The sequence below is a fragment of the Leuresthes tenuis genome, unplaced genomic scaffold, assembly GCF_036924035.1.
Source record: "Leuresthes tenuis unplaced genomic scaffold, fLeuTen1.0.hap1 SCAF_1, whole genome shotgun sequence".
NCBI lineage: Eukaryota > Metazoa > Chordata > Actinopteri > Atheriniformes > Atherinopsidae > Leuresthes > Leuresthes tenuis.
Genome location: NW_027325355.1, coordinates 11,562,233 through 11,584,161, shown reverse-complemented (window position 1 = coordinate 11,584,161; position 21,929 = coordinate 11,562,233). Strand labels below are relative to the sequence as shown.

The window sequence follows — 21,929 nt, the reverse complement described above, 5'->3', positions numbered from 1 at the left end:
TGTTGTTAACTTTAAGGACGGACAACTTTCTTCCACAGAGAGGTGAGCTGTCAGTATTCAGTGGAGGCTGCATCATGTTTCAGATGATAAGCAGTTTTCAGCTGAATTACTTGAGACTTGGATCAGTTCTTGATGTCTCTGATGAGACTAATTAGCTGCATCATGTGTGTAATGTGATATTTCAGTTCAGTCCTGCAGCTATTTATTAAAACAAAGGGAGAATATTGCTGAATATCTGTCCACTGATGTGGCTTTTTCACAGGATGCTGATTATGTAGTGAACAGGGCGGCTGATGTAGAAATATTACGTTCTCACACGTTGTGTTTAATGACGTCAGTTTAAAACGACCTTCTGAAGAAACAAGAACAGAATGACCAAATCAACCCAGTAATATCAGTAACTGATCTGTTATTAATTCTCTCCTAATAAACCTGCTCATGTTATCTGGTGAAAAGATCTCATTTTTTAATCTGACACTTTATATTCCAGAAAAATCAAATATTCCAAAGTCAGTGTTTTCCAGTGTGGTGCAGCTGCAGTTTGTCTCTGAAAGAGCAGAATGAATCTGATCACACAAACAGTAAAGACTGAGTCAGGGAACCATACTGAAAGCTCAGAGCTTCAGTCTTCCTGTTTTCTCTCAGGTAAAATTACATCCAGCTTCCAGTTTCACACACCTGCTGACGTCTGCCTGCAGAGTGGCAGAGCTGCCACAAGGGGGAGCTGTAACATTGTTCCACAGCAGCCACACTGACTCTCTGACAGGCCGCCTCACGGCAGACTCAAACACTATCACTGAATACTTTAGTTTGAAGAAAACAAGTGTTTTTTTCTGTCAGGATCCATCAGAGACTCAAACCTGGACCTGGAACCAGCTGTGTGTCCATGAAGAGTGACCGGTCGATGGATCCTCCTCTTTTCTTCAAATCAGACAAACATCCATCCTTTCAGAGGTGAGCTGAGTGTAAATGTTGTAACAGAGTAAACTGTAGCGGAGTCAGTTTGAACAGTTTTTATTCCAACATGTGTTTAATGTGAGCTCAGCTCTGTTTCACATCCATTTCTATGTTCATATGTGAAGCGGTGTGTGTTGGATGTTTTCCACAAACACAGCAGTCAAAGAGGAAAGAATGGATGTTGGAGGAGGTGTTTCTGAGTGTCTGTAGGACACCAGCTGGTCCAGTAGGTGTCACCTTTGTGCTTTGGCTCTAACACAGTGTAGGTAGGAACTTCCACTCAGGTGGCAGGTGTTGCTGGATGGAGGAGGACAGATAGATTTATTTAGAATTAAAAACCTGTGCGTCTGAACCACATCAAGCTGATGGAGGTGTGATGTGTTCCAGGTTCAGGAGAGGAACGGTCAGCAGGGTGCTGGTTAGCTGCTTAAAGCTTTGAGAAGTTCAAATTAGTTAACAGAACAAAAGTTTGTCCTGAAAGACTGAAATTAAACTTGGTAAACAGACAGTAACTCTGCTTCTTCCAGTTAACTAAACAGAGCTTTTGGAAGCTGCAATGAAAGTTTGTCCCCTGTCTTTGGGAAATAATCATCAGATGATGTTGTACAGTCATCGTCTGAGGCCTTCACACTGGGAGCTGCCCAGTACAACCAGTCTGATCCAAGCACACACTGGCTCTGGCTGCCTTGCTCCAGGGCACTTCAGCAGGGAGGGAAAGCTTTCTGAAGGGGTTGCTGAGAGCTGTTGGACCCAACCAAAGTGAGCTGAAAGCTCCAAGCAGCTGCAGACTGAGCTGTTGATTCTCAGTGGGATCAGCAGGACTAGTAAAGCTTTCCCACTGCAGGGAGTCCTCTGATTCACTGTTCACATCCACACATCACTTCATGGAGCTTTACCTTGTGTTTGTCTCTGTGTGGACAGACAGAATGTGAGCTCATTCTTCACGATTCCTCCACAGAGTGGACCAGCAGAGCTCAGAGGTTCCCAGTCGTCAGTCTGCCCAGCAGCATCAAACACAGCTGGACTCCATGTTTATGGTCTGTACATGTACAACAACTACTTTTCCATCTATTCTGTTCACAGTCATCTCCATGCTGCACTTTGTAGACCAGTGGATTGTCAGTGTGTCCAACATGGATCTGATGTTTGGCTCCATGATTTCAGTCTGATTGGCTCATTCATATAGTATTCTGTTCCAGCTGCTGGAGGACAACATGGTCACTTTTGTGAAGGAGGAGCTGAAGAAGATCCAGAAGGTTCTGAGTCCAGATTACCCAGAATGCTTAGAGAGTCAGAGGGAGGATGAGGATGAAGAGCAGAGGTGGAGCAGAGAGGCATTAGTGAAGATCACAGTTCACTTCCTGAGGAGAATGAAGCAAGAGGAGCTGGCTGACCGTCTGCAGAGCAGTAAGAGGATTTCTCTAAAGATTTAACCTGCTGGATAAATGACACATTTACTGATGTCTCAACACACAGAACAACAGATGTTCAAATACTCATTCTCAGAGAAATGAAAAGTTTGAAGATTTTATTGACTGATCTTATTTGTCATGTTTATTTAGAACTTTTTGACCCAGTTTTCCGACATAAATCTGCTCTGAAGAAGAAGTTCCAGTGTGTGTTTGAGGGGATTTCTAAAGCAGGAAACCCAACCCTTCTGAATCAGATCTACACAGAGCTCTACATCACAGAGGGAGGGACTGGAGAGGTCAATGATGAACATGAGGTCAGACAGATTGAAACAGCATCCAGGAAAGCAGACAGAGCAGAAACAACCACCAGACAAGAAGACATCTTTAAACTCCCACCTGGAAGAGATGAACCAATCAGAACAGTGATGACACAGGGAGTGGCTGGCATTGGGAAAACAGTCTTAACACAGAAGTTCACTCTGGACTGGGCTGAAGGCAAAGCCAACCAGGACATCCAGTTCATGTTTCCATTCACTTTCAGAGAGCTGAATGTGCTGAAAGAGAAAAAGTTCAGCTTGGTGGAACTTGTTCATCACTTCTTTACTGAAACCAAAGAAGCAGGAATCTGCAGCTTTGAAGAGTTCCAGGTTGTGTTCATCTTTGACGGTCTGGATGAGTGTCGACTTCCTCTGGACTTCCACAACAAGGAGCCCCTGACTGATGTTACAGAGTCCACCTCAGTGGATGTGCTGCTGACAAACCTCATCAGGGGGAAACTGCTTCCCTCTGCTCGCCTCTGGATAACCACACGACCTGCAGCAGCCAATCAGATCCCTCCTGACTGTGTTGGCATGGTAACAGAGGTCAGAGGGTTCACAGGCCCACAGAAGGAGGAGTACTTCAGAAAGAGATTCAGAGATGAGGAGCAGGCCAGCAGGATCATCTCCCACATCCAGACATCACGAAGCCTCCACATCATGTGCCACATCCCAGTCTTCTGCTGGATCACTGCTACAGTTCTGGAGGATGTGTTGAAAACCAGAGAGGGAGGAGAGCTGCCCAAGACCCTGACTGAGATGTACATCCACTTCCTGGTGGTTCAGGCCAAAGTGAAGAAGGTCAAGTATGATGGAGGAGCTGAGACAGATCCACACTGGAGTCCAGAGAGCAGGAAGATGATTGAGTCTCTGGGAAAACTGGCTTTTGAGCAGCTGCAGAAAGGAAACCTGATCTTCTATGAATCAGACCTGACAGAGTGTGGCATCGATATCTCAGCAGCCTCAGTGTACTCAGGAGTGTTCACACAGATCTTTATAGAGGAGAGAGGGCTGTACCAGGAGAAGGTGTTCTGCTTCATCCATCTGAGTGTTCAGGAATTTCTGGTTGCTCTTCATGTCCATCTGACCTTCATCAACTCTGGAGTCAACCTGATGGAAGAACAATCAAAGTCTCAGGAGTCAAAAAAACTAAAAGAGACTCTCTTCTACCAGAGTGCTGTGAACAAGGCCTTACAGAGTCCAAATGGACACCTGGACCTGTTCCTCCGCTTCCTGCTGGGTCTTTCCCTGCAGACCAATCAGAGTCTCCTACGAGGCCTGCTGACACAGACAAGAAGTAGCTCACAGACCAATCAGGAAACAGTCGATTACATCAAGAAGAAGATCAGTGAGAGTCTGTCTACAGAGAGAAGCATCAATCTGTTCCACTGTCTGAATGAACTGAATGATCGTTCTCTAGTGGAGGAGATCCAACAGTCCCTGAGTTCAGGAAGTCTCTCCACAGATAAACTGTCTCCTGCTCAGTGGTCAGCTCTGGTCTTCATCTTACTGTCATCAGGAAAAGATCTGGATGTGTTTGACCTGAAGAAATACTCTGCTTCAGAGAAGGCTCTTCTGAGGCTGCTGCCAGTGGTCAAAGCCTCCAACAAAGCTCTGTAAGTACAGATATAGAGGGATGTGTACGAATATACTTGCTGTTGTTTTTATAGGAGAGAAAGTCACAGATTACTACTTATCTCAATATTTCCTCCTCAGACTGAGTAACTGTAACCTCTCAGATGAAGGATGTGCAGCTCTGTCCTCAGCTCTCAGCTCCCAGTCCTCCAGTCTGACAGAACTGGACCTGAGTATCTATGACTCAGGAGTGAAGCAGCTGTCTGATGGACTGCAGAGTCCACACTGTAACCTGGAAACTCTCAGGTCAGGTTTTTCTGCTGTTTCAGCTTCATATAGTGTCTGTGATGCAATAATCTGAAAACATATTCAGATCCATTTTAAAATCCACAAAGTAAAATTTCTCCAGAGCTGTGTCACTTTCCTCCGATCTCATCTGCACAGCACACACACATGAACTTTGGTTGAAACATTTATTTATAGTCTGGTAGAATTACAGGAGGCTCTGCTTTAGTATATTTGTTGTAGTTTTCTTAAAGGGTGTCATTTCCATCCACAAACACTTGTACTTTAAGTGTACTTTAACACTAAAAGCCCCAAAGTGCAGACTTTAGTCTGCAATGAAATCTCCCTCAAATGTGTGAATAAGTCTAACATACCACTAACTGCCTTCCATTGTTGTGTAAAAAAATCCTAATTATTGAGCTGTGTCCCTGCCAGCACCCCACCCCCACACACAGGATATTCTGCAGACCAGCAACTCTGATGTGCCCTTCTGTGAGAATCACTGGCCATAAAAGGAACATTTGCCATTTTTCAACTATAACATTTGTTACAAAAACCGTGCTGGCATTTCACAATGGCAAAAGACAAATTGTGTTACCTTAGAAATAGTCTCGTTCAAGTTGACTATGTGGGTTTGATTATAGCTGATGTGCCTTTTTGTAAGATTCAATGGACTTCGTACTATTTAGATTCGATGAAGGAAGGGAATGTCATAAAAAATGTGAATGTTGTGGGCAAGAAACAACCTGTCACGCAGACCCAGACTTCACAATGTCACAACCAAAAAGGATCAGTGCTCAGGACACTTTAGCAATTCTACAGAGAATGTCGGCGAAAGATGACACTGTGTGGTTCCACCACAAAGTTGGAGACTTTACTGATCATTCAAACAGCAATTTGGCCTTTGTCATTACAGGCAGCAACCTGTGATCAGTCATGTGACTAACATCTTAATTATATTAATTTGTTTTAGAAAAAAGCCAAAAATGCCTCCACAGAGCAGAAAAAGCTTTTGGTGACATTCAGGAAGTTGTTTTCTGTTTCCATAAAGCTTTTCAAAGTCACTGCTTTAAAACATGATGTGATGCCAAGATTAGGACATAAATGAACAAGTTATCATGAAAAACTGCTTTGATTTGTTAACATAATGAGATAATTAACTACTGATCAATAATCAACCATCTTTATTTGTCACATGTAGCTGAACACCAGCAGTGAAATGTACTTTGCAACAAGCTCAACTGTGCAAGGTAGCAAAATAAGAATAAAACAGTAAAAATGAATCTGACATAAATGAAAATATACAAGTAAGCATGTGAGTAGGAGCGGGGTCTTCCTGGCTCTGGTGGTGCATGCTGGAGCAGAGTGGGATGAGTTCATGTCGTCAAAGTTGATGTTACAAAAGTAGACAGTTACAATGTGTAAATTAATGAAATGAAAAACACTTTATTTATCCCAAAAGGAAATTATATAAGAGGGTGAAATATTCAACACAGTGTGAGAATAATTCTCCAAACACATAATAAAACAGATGAAAGTGTAAACAGCACTGATAGAAAGTCTGTAAGTTGTAGTTGTCACTGCTTTCCATCTTCTTCTTGTTTAGGGATACCAAAGTATTTAAATTCAGTATCTGTTCCTTATTCCCTGAAAATGAAGCTCAGTATTTACTGATGGATCCTGTAACTGAAGTCAGTCTGCAGAACATATTTGATCAGTTCCACATGTCCAGTTTCCACAGAGAGGACACTCTACAGTCTGATGAAGAGTGCAGTGATGAAGCTGAAGGTTAACCTGTCACAGATCTAACTGTAGAGTGATAGATGGCATCCAGAGTGTCAGAGTAGAGACTGGTGGATGCATATAGATCAACATTTCCTCCTCCATTCTGTGTCCACACAATGTAGAAAAACTGCCTCTTTTCTGTATAAAAACTCTTTACACATGTCACTTAAATCTGATTCATGAGTTTAACAGTGAGTCTGTCATCTGTCCAAATATTACAAAAACATTTATTTATAAAGTCAGAAAAAGTTCCATCCACAGTCACAGTTGTAGAAAACAGGATTATCTGCATTTGAAACAAGTTTTACATTAAAAAAAAGCTCTTTGAAGACAACAAGCTGCAGTTTTTCAGTGTCCATGCTTATAGTTTGAGCTCTATAACAGAGGACTGTGTCATCAGCATAAAGATGGACACCACCATCAGGTCAGTGTGAAACTCTGTCAGTTATATACATGGTGAACAGGACAGGACCTGAGAGGAGCTCAGTTTAGAGTCACCCAACACTTCACAATGACATTATGAGATGATTGCATTATCACAAAGGGAATGATGTTCTGATGAATGTTAGACTTTGTTCCTGGTTGGCAGCTCTGAAGTCACCATCAATCTGATGGGATTAGTTCCTAAGGTTTGTTCCCCATGAAACCCTCTGCTGTTTGAATCCAATTCTGAGACTGTCTCTGATAAGCTGCAGTTCCAAGGTGGACAGGCTCAGCCACCATGTGGACTCCATGTTTCACTCTTGATGTGTCTTTGAGCATTAAAAACCACCGTATGGACATGATCACAGGCTTATAAACCTGATGTTCCCTATAAGTTGTCTTTCAGTCCACAATGAGCATTAGAGGTGATTAATTCTGATCCCAGCTGTTGTTTTTCACTGTAATTGTCTCTTCAGGCTGAGTGTCTGTAACCTCTCAGATGAAGGATGTGCAGCTCTGTCCTCAGCTCTCAGCTCCCAGTCCTCCAGTTTGACAGAACTGGACCTGAGTAACAACAACCTGCAGGATTCAGGGGTGAAGCAGGTGTCTGCTGGACTGAAGAATCCAAACTGCAAACTGGAAACACTCAGGTCATTGTAGCGTAATGTCATAAAATATAAGGATTTACCAGAAGTTCTCACTATTTAAATAAACCTTATTTAACCTCGTATTATGGGCACCACCTTCAAAGAAGGAAAAAGACAGAATCTTGCCATTCTGGTATGTTAAAATTAATATTCAGTCTCAGCGTTACTTTGTGAATCCTCGTTTGGTATGACTGACACATACGTAAACAAAACATACCACACAACCTGTTAATTATATATATGATATATATGTATATATACATATATATATATATATATGTATATATATATATGAACCATTTATTAAAATGACATGACCAAAGACCTTAAGAACCTTAAGACAACAGTAGAAATGCTTTGAATATGGATGATTATATAAGAAACACTTAGTGAATTGAAAAGAACTAAGGGGAGGGGATGGATGAATACCGGAATCATTCAAATAGTCGAGCTTTGTTACTATTTGAATTTAAAGGCTAACAACTTGGGTTAATTTATCATTTTAACAGCGAATTCTCTCGACACCCACCGCATACCGTCTGAAATGTAAGAACACGGCAGATCTTACGGTTAGGTCTGCTCCGAACCACAGGTCATCGCCAGCGGGTCCCACTGGGTCTCTCTCGGTTCCGCATCTCGCAGCCTTCATTGTGGTTGACTTTCAGGGACTGGACTGGTCGCTTTCATGCGCCGGAGGGCTTCTGGTAGCTCGAAGACAAACGGGTGTTGTGTCGGAAATCACAGCAAATATTGACAAAATTGTCCAAGGGTCGAGTTGGTTTTGGTTGCTGACCAACTCTGATGAGGTGAACTTAAATTCACCAAAGATTGACAAAAAGGTTGACAAGCTGAACGCTGGCTCCTTTTGGTGATCAAAAATATGTGAGGAGTTTAAAACGTGCTATTGAGAGGAGACAGGATGACGGACGAACAAAATCGCAAAACGTATCTTTCTACTACATTTTTCTCTTTCTGTCTTTTTTCGGACCTTCTTCTTCCATCTCATCTTCCTCTCCTGCCATTTTCAAAGACTCTCTGCCAAACTCTCATTCCATCAATCTTAAAACTCTTTGCTCTTCATCTTTTCATCTCTATTCTTTATTCTTTATTCTCTATTCTCAAAACAATATTCTATTCAATATTTTGACTTTTCCTCGCGGTTTCCGGAGTTTGATTCGCGGAGGCGGGGCATGACGTAGGCCTACGCTACTCTTTTTGCCAATGGTATGCCTGTTGTGACGTCTGCCTGGGCATATTTTGTAAGGTGACCTGCAACGAGGGTGCCTCAAAGCAACTCGACTCCTGCATTCCTCCGTCTCATAAACATTTGTTCAGAGGATTCTAAAACATCATAACTTGTTAAGATATAAAGGGTAAAGATATAACATAGACTTAGAATATAAACACAGCAAAAACAACATAACATAACATAACATGATGGTTATGAGTGGTTATTCAGATGGATATCTGTAAAATTAGGACGTATGAATAACGAACCAAACAATGTTATTTTCCTGTGTTGAACACAGAATACAATAAGAAACAGCTGAAGCATTGGTTAACAGTTGCATTATTTCATATAAATGTCACATGTCATATGCAAGTTGTTGACTTAGTTTTGGGTTTAACTATTCAGTACTCTGGACCACTCGGGGGCAATGTGGCTCCATAAGCTGATTGGTCATTCTCCAAAATAATTACTTCTTTCATATCCTTCCACGTACGATCATGAAAAAGGTATTAAAATGCAGCTTGTGATATCACTGAGAACATGAAAGAACTTCTATAACGATATAAAGCACATTTAATACAGTTTCAAGATTCAGCTAAAAAGTGATTCTGGGTGAGATCCTTCTGAGAGGTCCATGCAGCGGCTGTCTCTGGCTTGAGTCAGAGTCAGGGCAAACTGTCACCATTGTTTACTTTGAACCATATAGGGTCAGAAGGGTCCTGTTCTGGTTTTCCCCAATACTCTCCTGAAAGGGTCCGTTGTTTGTTCAGCTTAGTTAGCACTAAGCTATTAATGCATTTACCTAAATTTATGACACAGGTCTGTGGAAAGAGGGGCTGAGAAAACTCCCCAAAATGCTTTTGTGGGCAAGGGTTGTTGTAAATTTCTCTTCTTTGATGTAGAAATCCCCCATCTGGTATTTCCACACTGACCATCCCCACAAAAGAATGTTGCAGTCATTTAAAGTCTTAAGTTTGTATTAAATTCCACACTTAAGTTCGCTACAAATGGATTTCCGAACACTTACAGTGTTTCTTAACATTTCGATCTTGCAGTAAATTCAGCCAGCCTGGGTCTCATTTTATTCGCTCCACCCTGTCCAAATTGTGTTAGTTTAGCTCAAAACAGAACAGCTACGAGTGTGTGGTGTCTATATCTGTTTATTTGTTAGAGCACCTATTTAATAATAATTATTTTTCTCTTTTATCCCTACCATTTTTATCTGTTTTGATTTATTTATCCATGTTTCCTTATTTATTGTTGAAATTAACTGCACTGATCTCCAAACGGTGGATGTGTGAACACACAATTTCGTTTTTATGTGAGGCATAAGAATGACAAATAAAACTCATCTTTATATTATTTGTTTATATATTAGATGTCTGTGAATACAACCTCCTGTAATTATAATTATTCCAGCTCTCTCCTTTCACCTCGGTGCTCTGATTCGATGCAGAAGATGTCAGTGGACAGTGATCTTTCAGGATGCGCTGTTGTTCATCCAAAACAATCTTATTTCTCCGTTGCCTGCGTGTATTTCCTTTATAGCGTGTTTCAGCAGCAAAGCCGGAATAAAGGCAAATTAAAACAAACAACCAAAAAAGTAACCTATTGTGATTAACGTGACGTTTGCAGAAGCTGCAGCGACAGTAGCGTCCTTAGTAACCAGCATAGCAACATTTGAAACGAAAATAAACTTTACAGGTTAATAACTAACAAACTAAAGCTTGCATACTTTCCCTGGAGGAAGATTGTAAAAATAAAAAGTAAAATTTTCGCTTTCAACAATGTATTATAATGTTGAAACTATTCTAAAATGTTTATTTTCCTCTGTGAATAAAAGGCACGTCAGCCCTGACTTTAGGCTTTGCGCAGGTGCATTGGTCACTCGTGTTGACGAATATTCGTAGGATTATGCACGGAAATCTGTGCATAACTTTTCGTACGTTTTCATACAACTGTGGGTGAGAGCAGCCTGAACAATTAACAAAACTGTTAGCCTACACTTAAAAAATCTTTCATTGTGTCACGCAACAAACACGCTACACGTACGCCACGCAGTGTGTCCCCAGATGAATTGCTTCTTCTTTAAAATTTGAGCGAACTTGGAGCAATTTCACCAGAGCGGAATACAGAATGCAGAACTGAGCGAAGTGTTTTGGTGTGACTTTGAGCGGTGGAACTCACTTATATAAGAGTGACTTATATAGTAAACTCTCTTTCTGTGCTAGTTGCTTGCCCTTTTAATGAGAACGTTTCAATTTGATAAGATTTTGGCTTCTAATTTTTTAGTATGACAAGAAAATCACAAGATTTCGTGAAATTATTTCAACGTATGTGTTTTTTGTACATTTGTACAGTTCCTTATCGTTACATCCTGGGGACTGGAAAGAGTAGTGGTATGATTGCTGCCTTTTGTGTGGGAGACCAGGGTTCAAATCCCCTGCATGAAAAGTACTACCTCCAGTGGGGGTCCTTCCTGCCTACCAGTGTAAGTCGCTTTGGGTAAAAGCGTCTGCTAAATACATAAACATAAACATGTTGCCCTTACTGTGGTGCAGACCATGTTTTTATCTGAAAAGGACTCAATAGGGGAGTGTCTGCATGTATTTGTGGCTAAAATGGGAAATCAGGTTCATCCACGTGTGTGTAGTTTGATTCTGACTTAGATTTATGAAGACACAAAGTCAGTAATGTGGGACAGTTCCAGTTTCTCTGAACATTTGATGACATTCAGCTTCAATTTCAGAGCAGTTCTCTCAGAGTTTCTGTGTTGTTTTGTGTGTCTGCAGCCTGTCAGGCTGTCTGATCACAGAGGAAGGCTGTGCTTCTCTGGCTGAAGCTGTGACCTCCAACCCCTCCCATCTGAGAGAGCTGGACCTGAGCTACAACCATCCAGGAGACTCAGGAGTGAAGCTGCTGACGGCTGCACTGAAGGATCCACACAAACTCAGGTATGGAGAGGCCTGCTGCAGCCACACACAATGTCTGATAGAGGAGGAAGAGCTGGAAACATGTTCTCTGTCCTGCACTCAGCCCTGTGTTTTTGCTTCCTGCTGAGTGTTACATGAACAATCACACATGTAGGAGCCTTTTTCCTTTGCTCACTGCAGAAACACTGGTTGAACAGAAACAGCAGATATTTGTGTTGGGTGTCTACGAGTGATGTAACGGTCAGTGGCGGATTTAGCAATTTGGGGGCCCAAGGTGAACTTAGCTAGGGGGCCCTTCAAAACCGTTCTTTTAACACAAAGGGACCCGTCAATAGGCTACTTGCATTAAATAAAGAGAAGAATGTGAGAAATAAGTTTCAAATATAACACCAGTCAAAATGCAAAACTTTTATTTTTTTTAAAAGAAAACTCACCAGACAGTTGTGTGAGTGAGAAAGAGGGAGAACTTAGTTGGAGTAGTAGAGAGTGGGTGTATGGGAGTGAGGTTGATGTAAAGGTGACATTGTGTAAAGCAAGTAATGCTTGAGAGCTTGAACGGGAGAGAAGTAGAGGGAGAGAGAGAGTGGCTTATTTGATATCCACAATCGTCATTTTCTTGTCTGAGTCCATCCATGTGTTTTGAGTCCATCCATGTGTTTTGTTGTCCATGTTTTTTCATTGCACATTATGTCTAAGAAAGAATTTCCTACTTGTTGTTGCTGCTACTTTTTCTTCTCATACATCGGGGATGTGTAGATATCTGGAACTGGACCTTTAAAATAAACAACAAAGAAAATAAATACAAAACATATTAACAATTTAACTTTTTTCATGCAATATGATATAAAGTATGTACAAAATTCATATTGTATGATGGGGCTCTGCATACTTTTTGTCCACTTTTCTATGAGTAAATGGGTGTCAATTACCTTGATTATCCAGCAGGACTTTTCTGGTAGATGATGGACTTCTGTCTCTGTCACATAATAACAGCAGGTTAATCAAGTAGTGACAGGAATTATCAAACAGCAGCACTGGTGAAAGTTACCAATGATCTCCTGTTAGCTTCTGATAGCGGACTTGTTTCTGTGCTTGTCCTGTTGGATCTCAGTGCTGCATTTGATACGATTGATCACAGCATTCTGTTACAGAGACTTGAACATGTTATTGGGATTAAAATAACTGCATTAGGCTGGTTTAAGTCATATTTATCTGATCGATTCCAGTTTGTTCTTGTAAATGAAGAATCTTCCTCATACGTTGGAGTGAGTCATGGAGTTCCTCAGGGTTCTGTGCTTGGACCGATTCTTTTTACTTTATACATGCTTCCATTAGGTAACATTATCAGACAGCGTGGCATAAATTTCCATTGTTATGCTGATGATACTCAGCTGTACTTATCTATGAAACCAGATGAAACCAACAGGTTGGTCAGACTACAAGCCTGTCTTAAAGACATAAAGACCTGGATGACTCAGAACTGTCTGCTTTTAAATTCAGACAAAACTGAAGTTGTTCTCTTTGGACCTGAGCGCTTCAGGGAGAAATTGTCTAGTTATATAGTTACTCTAGATGGTATTTCCTTGGCTTCTAGTTCTACAGTGAGGAACCTTGGAGTTATGAGTGGAGTTTTGACCAGAATTTATCATTTGACGCACATATAAAACTGGTTTCTAGGACTGCCTTCTTTCACCTTCGTAATATTGCTAAAATCAGGAACATCCTGTCTCAGGGTGATGCAGAGAAACTAGTTCATGCATTTGTTACTTCAAGATTGGACTACTGTAATTCCTTATTATTGGGCTGTCCCACATATTCTCTGAGAGAACTAACAGGAGAGATCATGTTTCTCCAGTTTTAGCTTCTCTTCATTGGCTCCCTGTTAAATTCAGAATAGAATTTAAGATTCTTCTTCTCACATATAAAGCTCTTAATGACCGAGCTCCATCATATCTTAAAGATCTCATTGTAAGATATTTTCCTAACAGAGCACTTCGTTCCCAAACTGCAGGTTTACTTGTTGTTCCCAGAGTTTCTAAAAGTAGAATGGGAGGTAGAGCCTTCAGTTATCAGGCCCCTCTCTTGTGGAATAAGCTGCCAGTAAATGTCCGGGAAACAGACACCCTTTCCACTTTTAAGATTAGGCTTAAAACTTTCCTTTTTGATAAAGTTTATAGTTAGGGATGGCTCAGGTAATCCTGAAACATCCCATAGTTAAGCTGCTATAGGCTTAGACTGCTGGGGGACCTCATCTGTCACACCTTTCCTCACTTTGCTCTCTTTTTCCCCCTGTTTAATTTCAAAATTGATTTTATGTACATGTGACATTATTGTGATTATTAACCTATGTTTCCCTGTTCCAACAGATATCCTTTGAATGGCGTTATGGTGTTTTTCCCCCCTCTTTTCCCTCTTTTCTGTCTTCTCAAACCCCAGCTGGTCGAGGCGGATGGCCACCCTTCCTGAGTCTGGTTCTGCCAGAGGTTTCTTCCTGTTAAAAGGGAGTCGTTCCTTTCCACAGTCGCCACAGGCACGCTCAGGACGGGAGATTGGAGTTGGAGATTGGAGAAGTTTCGGTGCAATCTGTTGGTTTCCTTAGCTAGGATATTAATTTTTGAATTGGCTCTATATGAATTAATTGGATTATGATTACAATGAATTGAATTCCAATTGGCTTGAATTGGACTATATTACTTAAGTGCCTTGAGATGACAATTGTTGTAATCTGGCGCTATATAAATAAAATTGAATTGAAATTGAATCATATTTAAATGTATTGTAAAATGATTACCATCTCTTCTTGTCCCTGTCGTTGTGCTATCCTCTCCTCCTTTCTCTCCTTCTGTCACTTTATTTATCTGCCTCTAGAGAATATTCTATCCTCTCTCCCTGGAATGTTATGTTCATGTCTTTCTTGCCTTTGTCCATTACTTTCTCTTCATCTCTTCTGTCCCTGTATTCTTCCTGCTCCTTAGTTCCTGTATTAGTCCTAGTCTTCTTTATTCATCTTCTTCTTATGACCAGGAGGCACAGTTGAGATCATACTCATACAAATCTGACCTTTCGTGCTTTGGCCTCAGCAAACCTGCCTATCACTGAGTCCATATCCAGTGTTTTTCAGACCTCATGTTCTATTGAAATGGTTGCGAGGGCAGACAGCCTGTGCTGAGACATTGTGGAACGCATGCACGTTTTCAGTCAGTTCAGTGTTGAAAAGCTTCTCTCACCTGAAGCTACAGTGACAGGGTGTCTTAGAGCTATGCTCAGATTTGGATAAATGTCTAAGACACTCTCCTTATATATATGCTCTAGCATTTCAAGTGGTGATGTGATGTGTGGGGGGAAGGACCGAACAGCTCCTTCGATCTCCATCTTAAGGTCCTCTGCATCCACATCCTCCACTGCTTGCTCCAGCTTTCTGCAGCACTCTTCAAGCTTTCCTCCCTGAACGGTGCTTCTCAATAGCTCAGATGAGTAAAGAAACCCATAAAGGTTATAGAAAACCTGCATGTTTGAGAATCTCTCTTTTAAAGTTGCACTGGCTGTGTCAACAAGATGGAGGAAAAACTCTCTTTTAAAGAGCTCCTCTGGAATAGACCGAGTCTCATCTCTCCCCTCATAATCGAACTGCCTTTTTCTTGCTCTCTGTCGCACCTCAGGCCAGCTCATCTCAACCTCCATCTTCTCTGCCATTTCCCTGGCATCTGTTTGTGCAGACTTAAAGCCATGCTCTCTAAATTCCTCCAGATAGTTGGACACTGCCATGACCTCTCTCCTTACAGTCTCAACTGACACACTGGGGCTCTGCAAGATTTTACTGACACGGTTTATGTGAAACAACACATTGTACCAAACAAAGGTACTCACCATGAATGACCACTTTGTCATGTTGTCTCTGAGGCTTTCAGCAGTGGAGGCACATTCTGGGTCCTTCTTCACTGTTGCACGCTCCTGCACAGCTGTCAACGCATCCACAATCTCAAGAAGCTGGTAGCGCACCACCTTAACAGCATCCAAACGACGATCCCATCTTGTTGTGCACAAGGCTTTTACTGACAAATCTTTCACATGATCCTGAAGAATTGTCCAACGTTGAACAGAGCCACTAAACAAATTATACAGCCTTTGCAATGTCCCAAAGTACCCTAAAGAAATTGTTTTGACTTGACAGCATCCCCAACCACCAGGTTTAATGTGTGGCTGCCACATGGAACACACAGTGCTTTGGGGTTGAGTTGAAGGTGCCTCGCCTGGACCCCTTGCCTTTTCCCTTGCATGTTGCTGCCTTTATCATATGACTGGTCATGGCAGTCGGAGAGATCCAAGCCCAGTCTTTCCAGGTGTCCCAGAAACAGGTCAAGAAGACCTTTGCCAGTGGTGTCATCTGCCACAAGGAATCCCATGAAGTGCTCATGGATGGACACTCCCTTTGTGAGCTCACAATTAACAATCCGCATTACCACTGACAGTTGCTCATCGTGGCTGACATCTGGTGTGCAGTCCATGATGATAGCATAATATTTCGCCCTTCTCACGCGCTCTACTAATGCATCAGTGGTGCACTGTGCAACAAGGCATATTAATTCATTTTGAATATGCTTACTGGGGTATGTATCTGTGAGCTGTTTTTCTTGAATTCTCCAGAGATGCTCCTTCATGACGGGGTCAAATTGAGCCATTAATTGCACTTGTCCCAGGAAATTGCCATTGCTATGTTCATACAGCTTCTCTCTGTGTCCTCTAAATGCAAGATTATGCTCAGCTAGATGGCTAACAATGGCAAGCAATCTTTTTCAAATTTATTTCCATCTAGTAGCTTCAGCATTTATGAGATCCTGTCTCACCTGATCAATAGCTGTGCCACTTCGAAGGTGAGTGCTCAGTGTGTGCCAGGCATCCATGTGTGAGACGTGTTGGACAGACCTCTCATGTTGCTTAAGGTGAGCTTAGAGGTTTTTCCAGTTGCTAAAGCCGGTGTTGGAGCTCAGCTGTGTATCTCCTTCATCAAAAAGCCGGCAACAAAAGCACATGACAGAATCCTTGGACTTGCTGTAGACTAGGCAGGACCTGTTGACAAAAAATTTTTGCTGAGCAGAAAGCAGAACTGAGCGGAGCGTTTTGGTGTGACTTTGAGCAGTGGATCGAACACCTATATTAGCGAGGAGCGGAAATTCTTACTGCTCAGCTCCTTTCACATGCTTTGGTTCAAATACATCATGTGAGAGACATCGGCTTTAGGAAGATCGTGTAACTTGTTGATAACTTGTCAATGATGTATACCAGAGTTTTGAGCAGTATCTATCCCCCTAAAATGCAACAACATAATTGTTTTTAGACTATCCGTGTTGGCAGCTGTGTTGCTAAGTGTCTCCAAATGAAACGGAACCGAAGGCACCCAGTCTACTGTCGGCTGTGTGTGCTCCATTGAGTGTAGTGATGTGTTGTTCGCGAACGATTCGTTCGAGATGAACTAATCTTTTATATGACTCGGGAGTAATGAGTAGTCTCAGTGAGTAATTCGTTCATTTTCACGCAGTATCCCTTCCTCCCCATATGACAGGCGGCTGCTGCATAAGCTCAGTCAGCAGGACAGGAAACAGTATTGATTCGTTCACAACTCAACTCCTCGCACAGGAAACAGTATTGATTCGTTCACGACTCAACTCCTCGGGTTACGGATCCTCGCACAGGAAACAGTATTGATTCGTTCACGACTCAACTCCTCGGGTTACGGATCCTCGCACAGGAAACAGTATTGATTCGTTCACAACTCAACTCCTCGCACAGGAAACAGTATTGATTCGTTCACGACTCAACTCCTCGGGTTACGGCTCCTCGCACAGGAAACAGTATTGATTAATTCACGACTCAACTCCTCGGGTTACGGATCCTCGCACAGGAAACAGTATTGATTTGTTCACGACTCAACTCCTTGCACAGGAAACAGTATTGATTCGTTCACGACTCAACTCCTCGGGTTACGGCTCCTCGCACAGGAAACAGTATTGATTCGTTCACGACTCAACTCCTCGGGTTACGGATCCTCGCACAGGAAACAGTATTGATTCGTTCACGACTCAACTCCTCGGGTTACGGCTCCTCGCACAGGAAACAGTATTGATTCATTCACGACTCAACTCCTCGGGTTACGGCTCCTCGCACAGGAAACAGTATTGATTCATTCACGACTCAACTCCTCGGGTTACGGATCCTCGCACAGGAAACAGTATTGATTCGTTCACGACTCAACTCCTTGCACAGGAAACAGTATTGATTCGTTCACGACTCAACTCCTCGGGTTACGGCTCCTCGCACAGGAAACAGTATTGATTCATTCACGACTCAACTCCTCGGGTTACGGATCCTCGCACAGGAAACAGTATTGATTCGTTCATGACTCAACTCCTGGGGTGACGGATCATTGCACAGGAAACAGTATTGATTCGTTCACGACTCAACTGCTGGCGGCTGGCGGCTAAAAACACTGTGAGATCGGGATGTATCCTAGCGACAGGATGTCAATAAATGATGTGGAAAGGAAGCTCAAAGAAGGTCTTTACAGCACACAGAAATTCAGCGGGAGCGGGTGAAGAAAACAGTCCCGCGCAGGGCTCTACTGTGGACTGAGAAACGAAGGAGGAAATGAATGATGTCTGATTTGTGATGTTCATTCATTTGTCATGAAATCATAATTAATTAGTGGTCTTCGGTTCTTGTAGATGTGTATAGTGTTGTTGTGTATATAATGCGTGAAGTGTGTAAATAGATAAATGATAATGTAATAATGTGAATAGATACTTTTGAAAATTATATCAACATATTGATTTTGTGTTATACTCTACCATAAAATAGTATAATATAATAATAATAATAATAAGAAGAAGAAGACACAATAAATGCACTATGTAACATTTTAGGGAACTTATTGTTACTTTTTTCTCACTAAATTGTGTTACTAATTGTCTAAATGAATGTGAGTTTTACATTCATTTGTCCTCTACCAGCTGTCACGTGACAGGGCTGAACGGATCGTTCTCGTTCGTTAATTTGTCACGTGACAGCTACCGAGTCAGTGTCGGGCTTTAAACAACAATGGCAGAGAGGATACAGACACAAGTCACCTTATTGTGTATTTGCTTTCCCAGGTTTTCACATGGTTTAAATTGTTTGTGGCATTTCGTGTATTGTATTTTGTCAGCTCAGCTGAAGCAAACTATGTTTCCTTCAGTGTTAAGTGTTTAGAACCGTGGCCATTTAGTGCAACGCCTACAGTAGGGCTACAGCGCCACCTGCTGGAAATATGAACGAAATGATTCGTTCAAAGATTCGTTCAATTTACTGTTCGAGAGTAAACGATCCGATTCAGCCAAAAGAGTCGAACTTCCCAACACTAATTGAGTGGAGCCGACACAATGTAAGGATGCGTAAAAGAATGTAAACATGTTCATTAACGTTAGGAAGAACATACGGAATATTTATGATAGCGAGTTAAAAACACAAGTTGATATTGACAGCGAGTTATATAATAAACTCTCTTTCTGTGCCTGTTGCCTGCCCTTTTAATGTGAAAGTTTGATAAGATTTTGGCTTCTAATGTTTTAGTATGACAAGAAAATCACAAGATTTCATGAAATGATTTCAATGTATGTGTCTTTTGGACATTTGTACAGCAGTTGAGAATAATATCGTTAACCGTGATAATTTGGTCACTATAATTGGGTCATTACAATACAATTACATGTCCAAGGACAAGAGCGAAAGCTGTTCATAGGTCAGAATTTACTCAAAAAGTAATTTTACATTTGTCGTTTTGTCCTTAAACCCTGTATCAGATGAGTTTAATCTCTTAACAGAAATAGGTCAATAACATGTTTAGCCTGTGTATAAAACTGTTAGCATAGCTTCATCAGAAGAGGAAAAGTAACTCACTAATAATGCCTGATATTCTTCTCTAACTATGCTTGAGCACAAGCACACAAAATAGATTTAGAGTAGCTACACTTAGTGTTATCTGTCCAGATGTTGAACTGTTCCTTTCTCAGTGTAGAACAATGTGTGTGTGAGAGCCATGTAATGTCCATGTTTGCATGCTGAAAGAGACTGTGCTGCTCTGACCCCCCTCCTCCTTTCAGGGTGGAGCCTGCTGGAGAACGATGGTTGACACCAGGTCTGAGGAAGTGTAAGTGTGTTCTTCATCTGATTCATGACATCCAACCATCTTCACACTGTCACATCACTCATTGATCAAAGTGAACAGATGATAGATCAATAACTGCAGCTGGATTGTGTTTGTTCTCTCCATCAGATTCCTGTCAACTCACAATCGACACAAACACAGTGAACAGAAACCTGAAACTGTCTGACAACAACAAGAAGGTGACATGGGTGGAGGAGGAGGTTCAGTCATATCCTGATCATCCAGACAGATTTGATGACTGGTGTCAGCTGCTGTGTAGAAATGTTCTGACTGGTCGCTGTTACTGGGAGGTCGAGTGGAGAGGAGGAGTTTATATATCAGTGAGTTACAGAGGAATCAGCAGGAGAGGAGGCAGAGACTGTGTGTTTGGATGGAATGATCTGTCCTGGAGTCTGAGGTGCTCTGATGGAGGTTATTCTGTCTGTCACAATAACAGAGGAACATGTATCTCCTCCTCCTCCTCCTCCTCCTCTGTCTCTAACAGAGCAGCAGTGTATGTGGACCGTCCTGCTGGCACTCTGTCCTTCTACAGAGTCTCCTCTGACACACTGATCCACCTCCACACCTTCAACACCACATTCACTGAAGAACCTCTGCTGCCTGGATTTGGGTTCTGGTACAGGTTTCCTGGTTCCTCAGTGTCTCTGTGTTGAGTATAAAGAGTTTCCTCCTGTCAGAGAATCACTATTGAACAGATAGTTCAGTCTGTACATGTCTGTCTCTTTCACTCAGAAACACCTTTTCAGATTCATGGATTCAGTCAGTTTCTGTTTGAAACTCTTCTAAATGATTCCTTGGAAACTTCTTCCTCTTCCAGTCCTTTAAAGATGGAAGCTGCCATTCTTCCAGGATGTTGTTTTTCTGTGTGTTTCCAGTCAAAGCTTCACACAGAATATCAGTATGTTGTGTTTCTCTGCAGCTCACTTCAACTGAGACCATTCAGTTGATGTCAGCTGCAGCTAGTTTGCTGCACATGTGACAAACTGTGATATCAGAGAGGAATCACTGAGCTGCAATCAGCCAAGATGAATTTCCAACCTGCTGACAGATCTTCACTGATTCTGCTCCAATGTTTAGGGACTCTGGTTTAAACTGATAGAATTACTCAGTTCTGTCAGAGACAGTCGAGTTCTGTTCGAAAACTTTCTTCCTGGTTAACTTGTCATAGGCGTGATGAGTTTGACCAAAGCCTGTCTCATACATCTTACTAAGACCTAATTGGGTCAAACTGTTAGAAAAAAAGGCAAATGTGTCTTTCTATTCAAATGTGTTTTAGTTTGTGTAGCAAAAGCTGTTAAAAAACATGGATCATATAAAGAATGCAGCAGAACTGAGTGTTTGTGTTAATATGGTGTTATCTGCTCTAAATATTGTTTTCCTTCTATCTGTTCTGTTTCCTGTCTTTTCTGCTAATTATTCACAATAATAAAGCTGAACTTCAACCTAAATGCAGCCGTGCTTCCTTAAAGCAAAAATTATTCAATGAATCTGATGCTGGTGTTTCACAGAGATGTTACTACATTGTTGTTTGTTTGATTGTTGAAGATTTGGATCATATATTGATATCTGACTGGACTTATTTACCCCATTAAATGTGTAAATCTTCCACCTGTCCGTTAAAACAAAACTTGTTTCTGCAGAGAGTTTTATTCTGAAATAACTGAGTCATGCTTTTCTATCAGGATCCATCACAGACCAGATTTCCTGGAAGCTGAAAAACAGCTGGAAGGTTGCGCACGTGTGATGATCCAGACACATTTGATCACTTATTTAATCACTGATGTTATTCAGATATTTAAGAGCTGACAATATTCTTGGTTTTCTTGCTGTAAACATTCAACACATCAGTTGTGGTTCAAAGCATTAGCTGTGGTTCAAAGCAAAATGTTGCAAAGGTGAAAATCTTTCTCTCACAGCGGTTGTGTTTTTCTGAGCGGTCTGATGTCTGTCCCGCGACCAACTGGACTGGAAACGTGACTAAAACAATGAAGCTGCTGTTTTAGCAACCTCATGAAGTCAGGTGTTGTCCTGCTGTGAAAAACAGCAGCTGAGAGCTCAGATCAGGCATGAGGAGGGAAAACTGGGCAGAAACCTTCAAACACACCAGACTGAGAGCTGAAAGCACCCAACCACAGAGCCACAGCCAGGACCAGGACCCACAACCAGA

The 21,929-nt window shown here is 41.7% G+C and overlaps 1 protein-coding gene across 1 annotated transcript; it reads left to right on the top strand.

Annotated features, from left to right (window-relative positions):
- The first annotated feature begins 1,555 nt into the window (after positions 1-1,555).
- On the top strand, positions 1,556-21,191 carry LOC140295568 (NLR family CARD domain-containing protein 3-like). The gene is made up of 6 exons (XM_072379666.1): positions 1,556-1,601; positions 2,520-4,302; positions 4,403-4,567; positions 7,231-7,404; positions 11,425-11,586; positions 19,698-21,191. Exons 1-6 carry the CDS (start codon positions 1,556-1,558, stop codon positions 19,807-19,809), a joined length of 2,442 nt encoding a protein of 813 aa, XP_072235767.1. The 3' UTR covers positions 19,810-21,191.
- The last annotated feature ends 738 nt before the right edge of the window (positions 21,192-21,929 follow it).

Coding starts and splice junctions, on each gene's coding strand:
- LOC140295568 (XM_072379666.1), top strand. CDS start 1,556: ATGTTGTACAGTCATCGTCTGAGGCCTTCACACTGGGAGCTGCCCA. Junction 1,602..2,519: donor TTCACACTGGGAGCTGCCCA/GTACAACCAGTC, acceptor ATGTTTATTTAG/AACTTTTTGACCCAGTTTTC. Junction 4,303..4,402: donor AAAGCCTCCAACAAAGCTCT/GTAAGTACAGAT, acceptor TTTCCTCCTCAG/ACTGAGTAACTGTAACCTCT.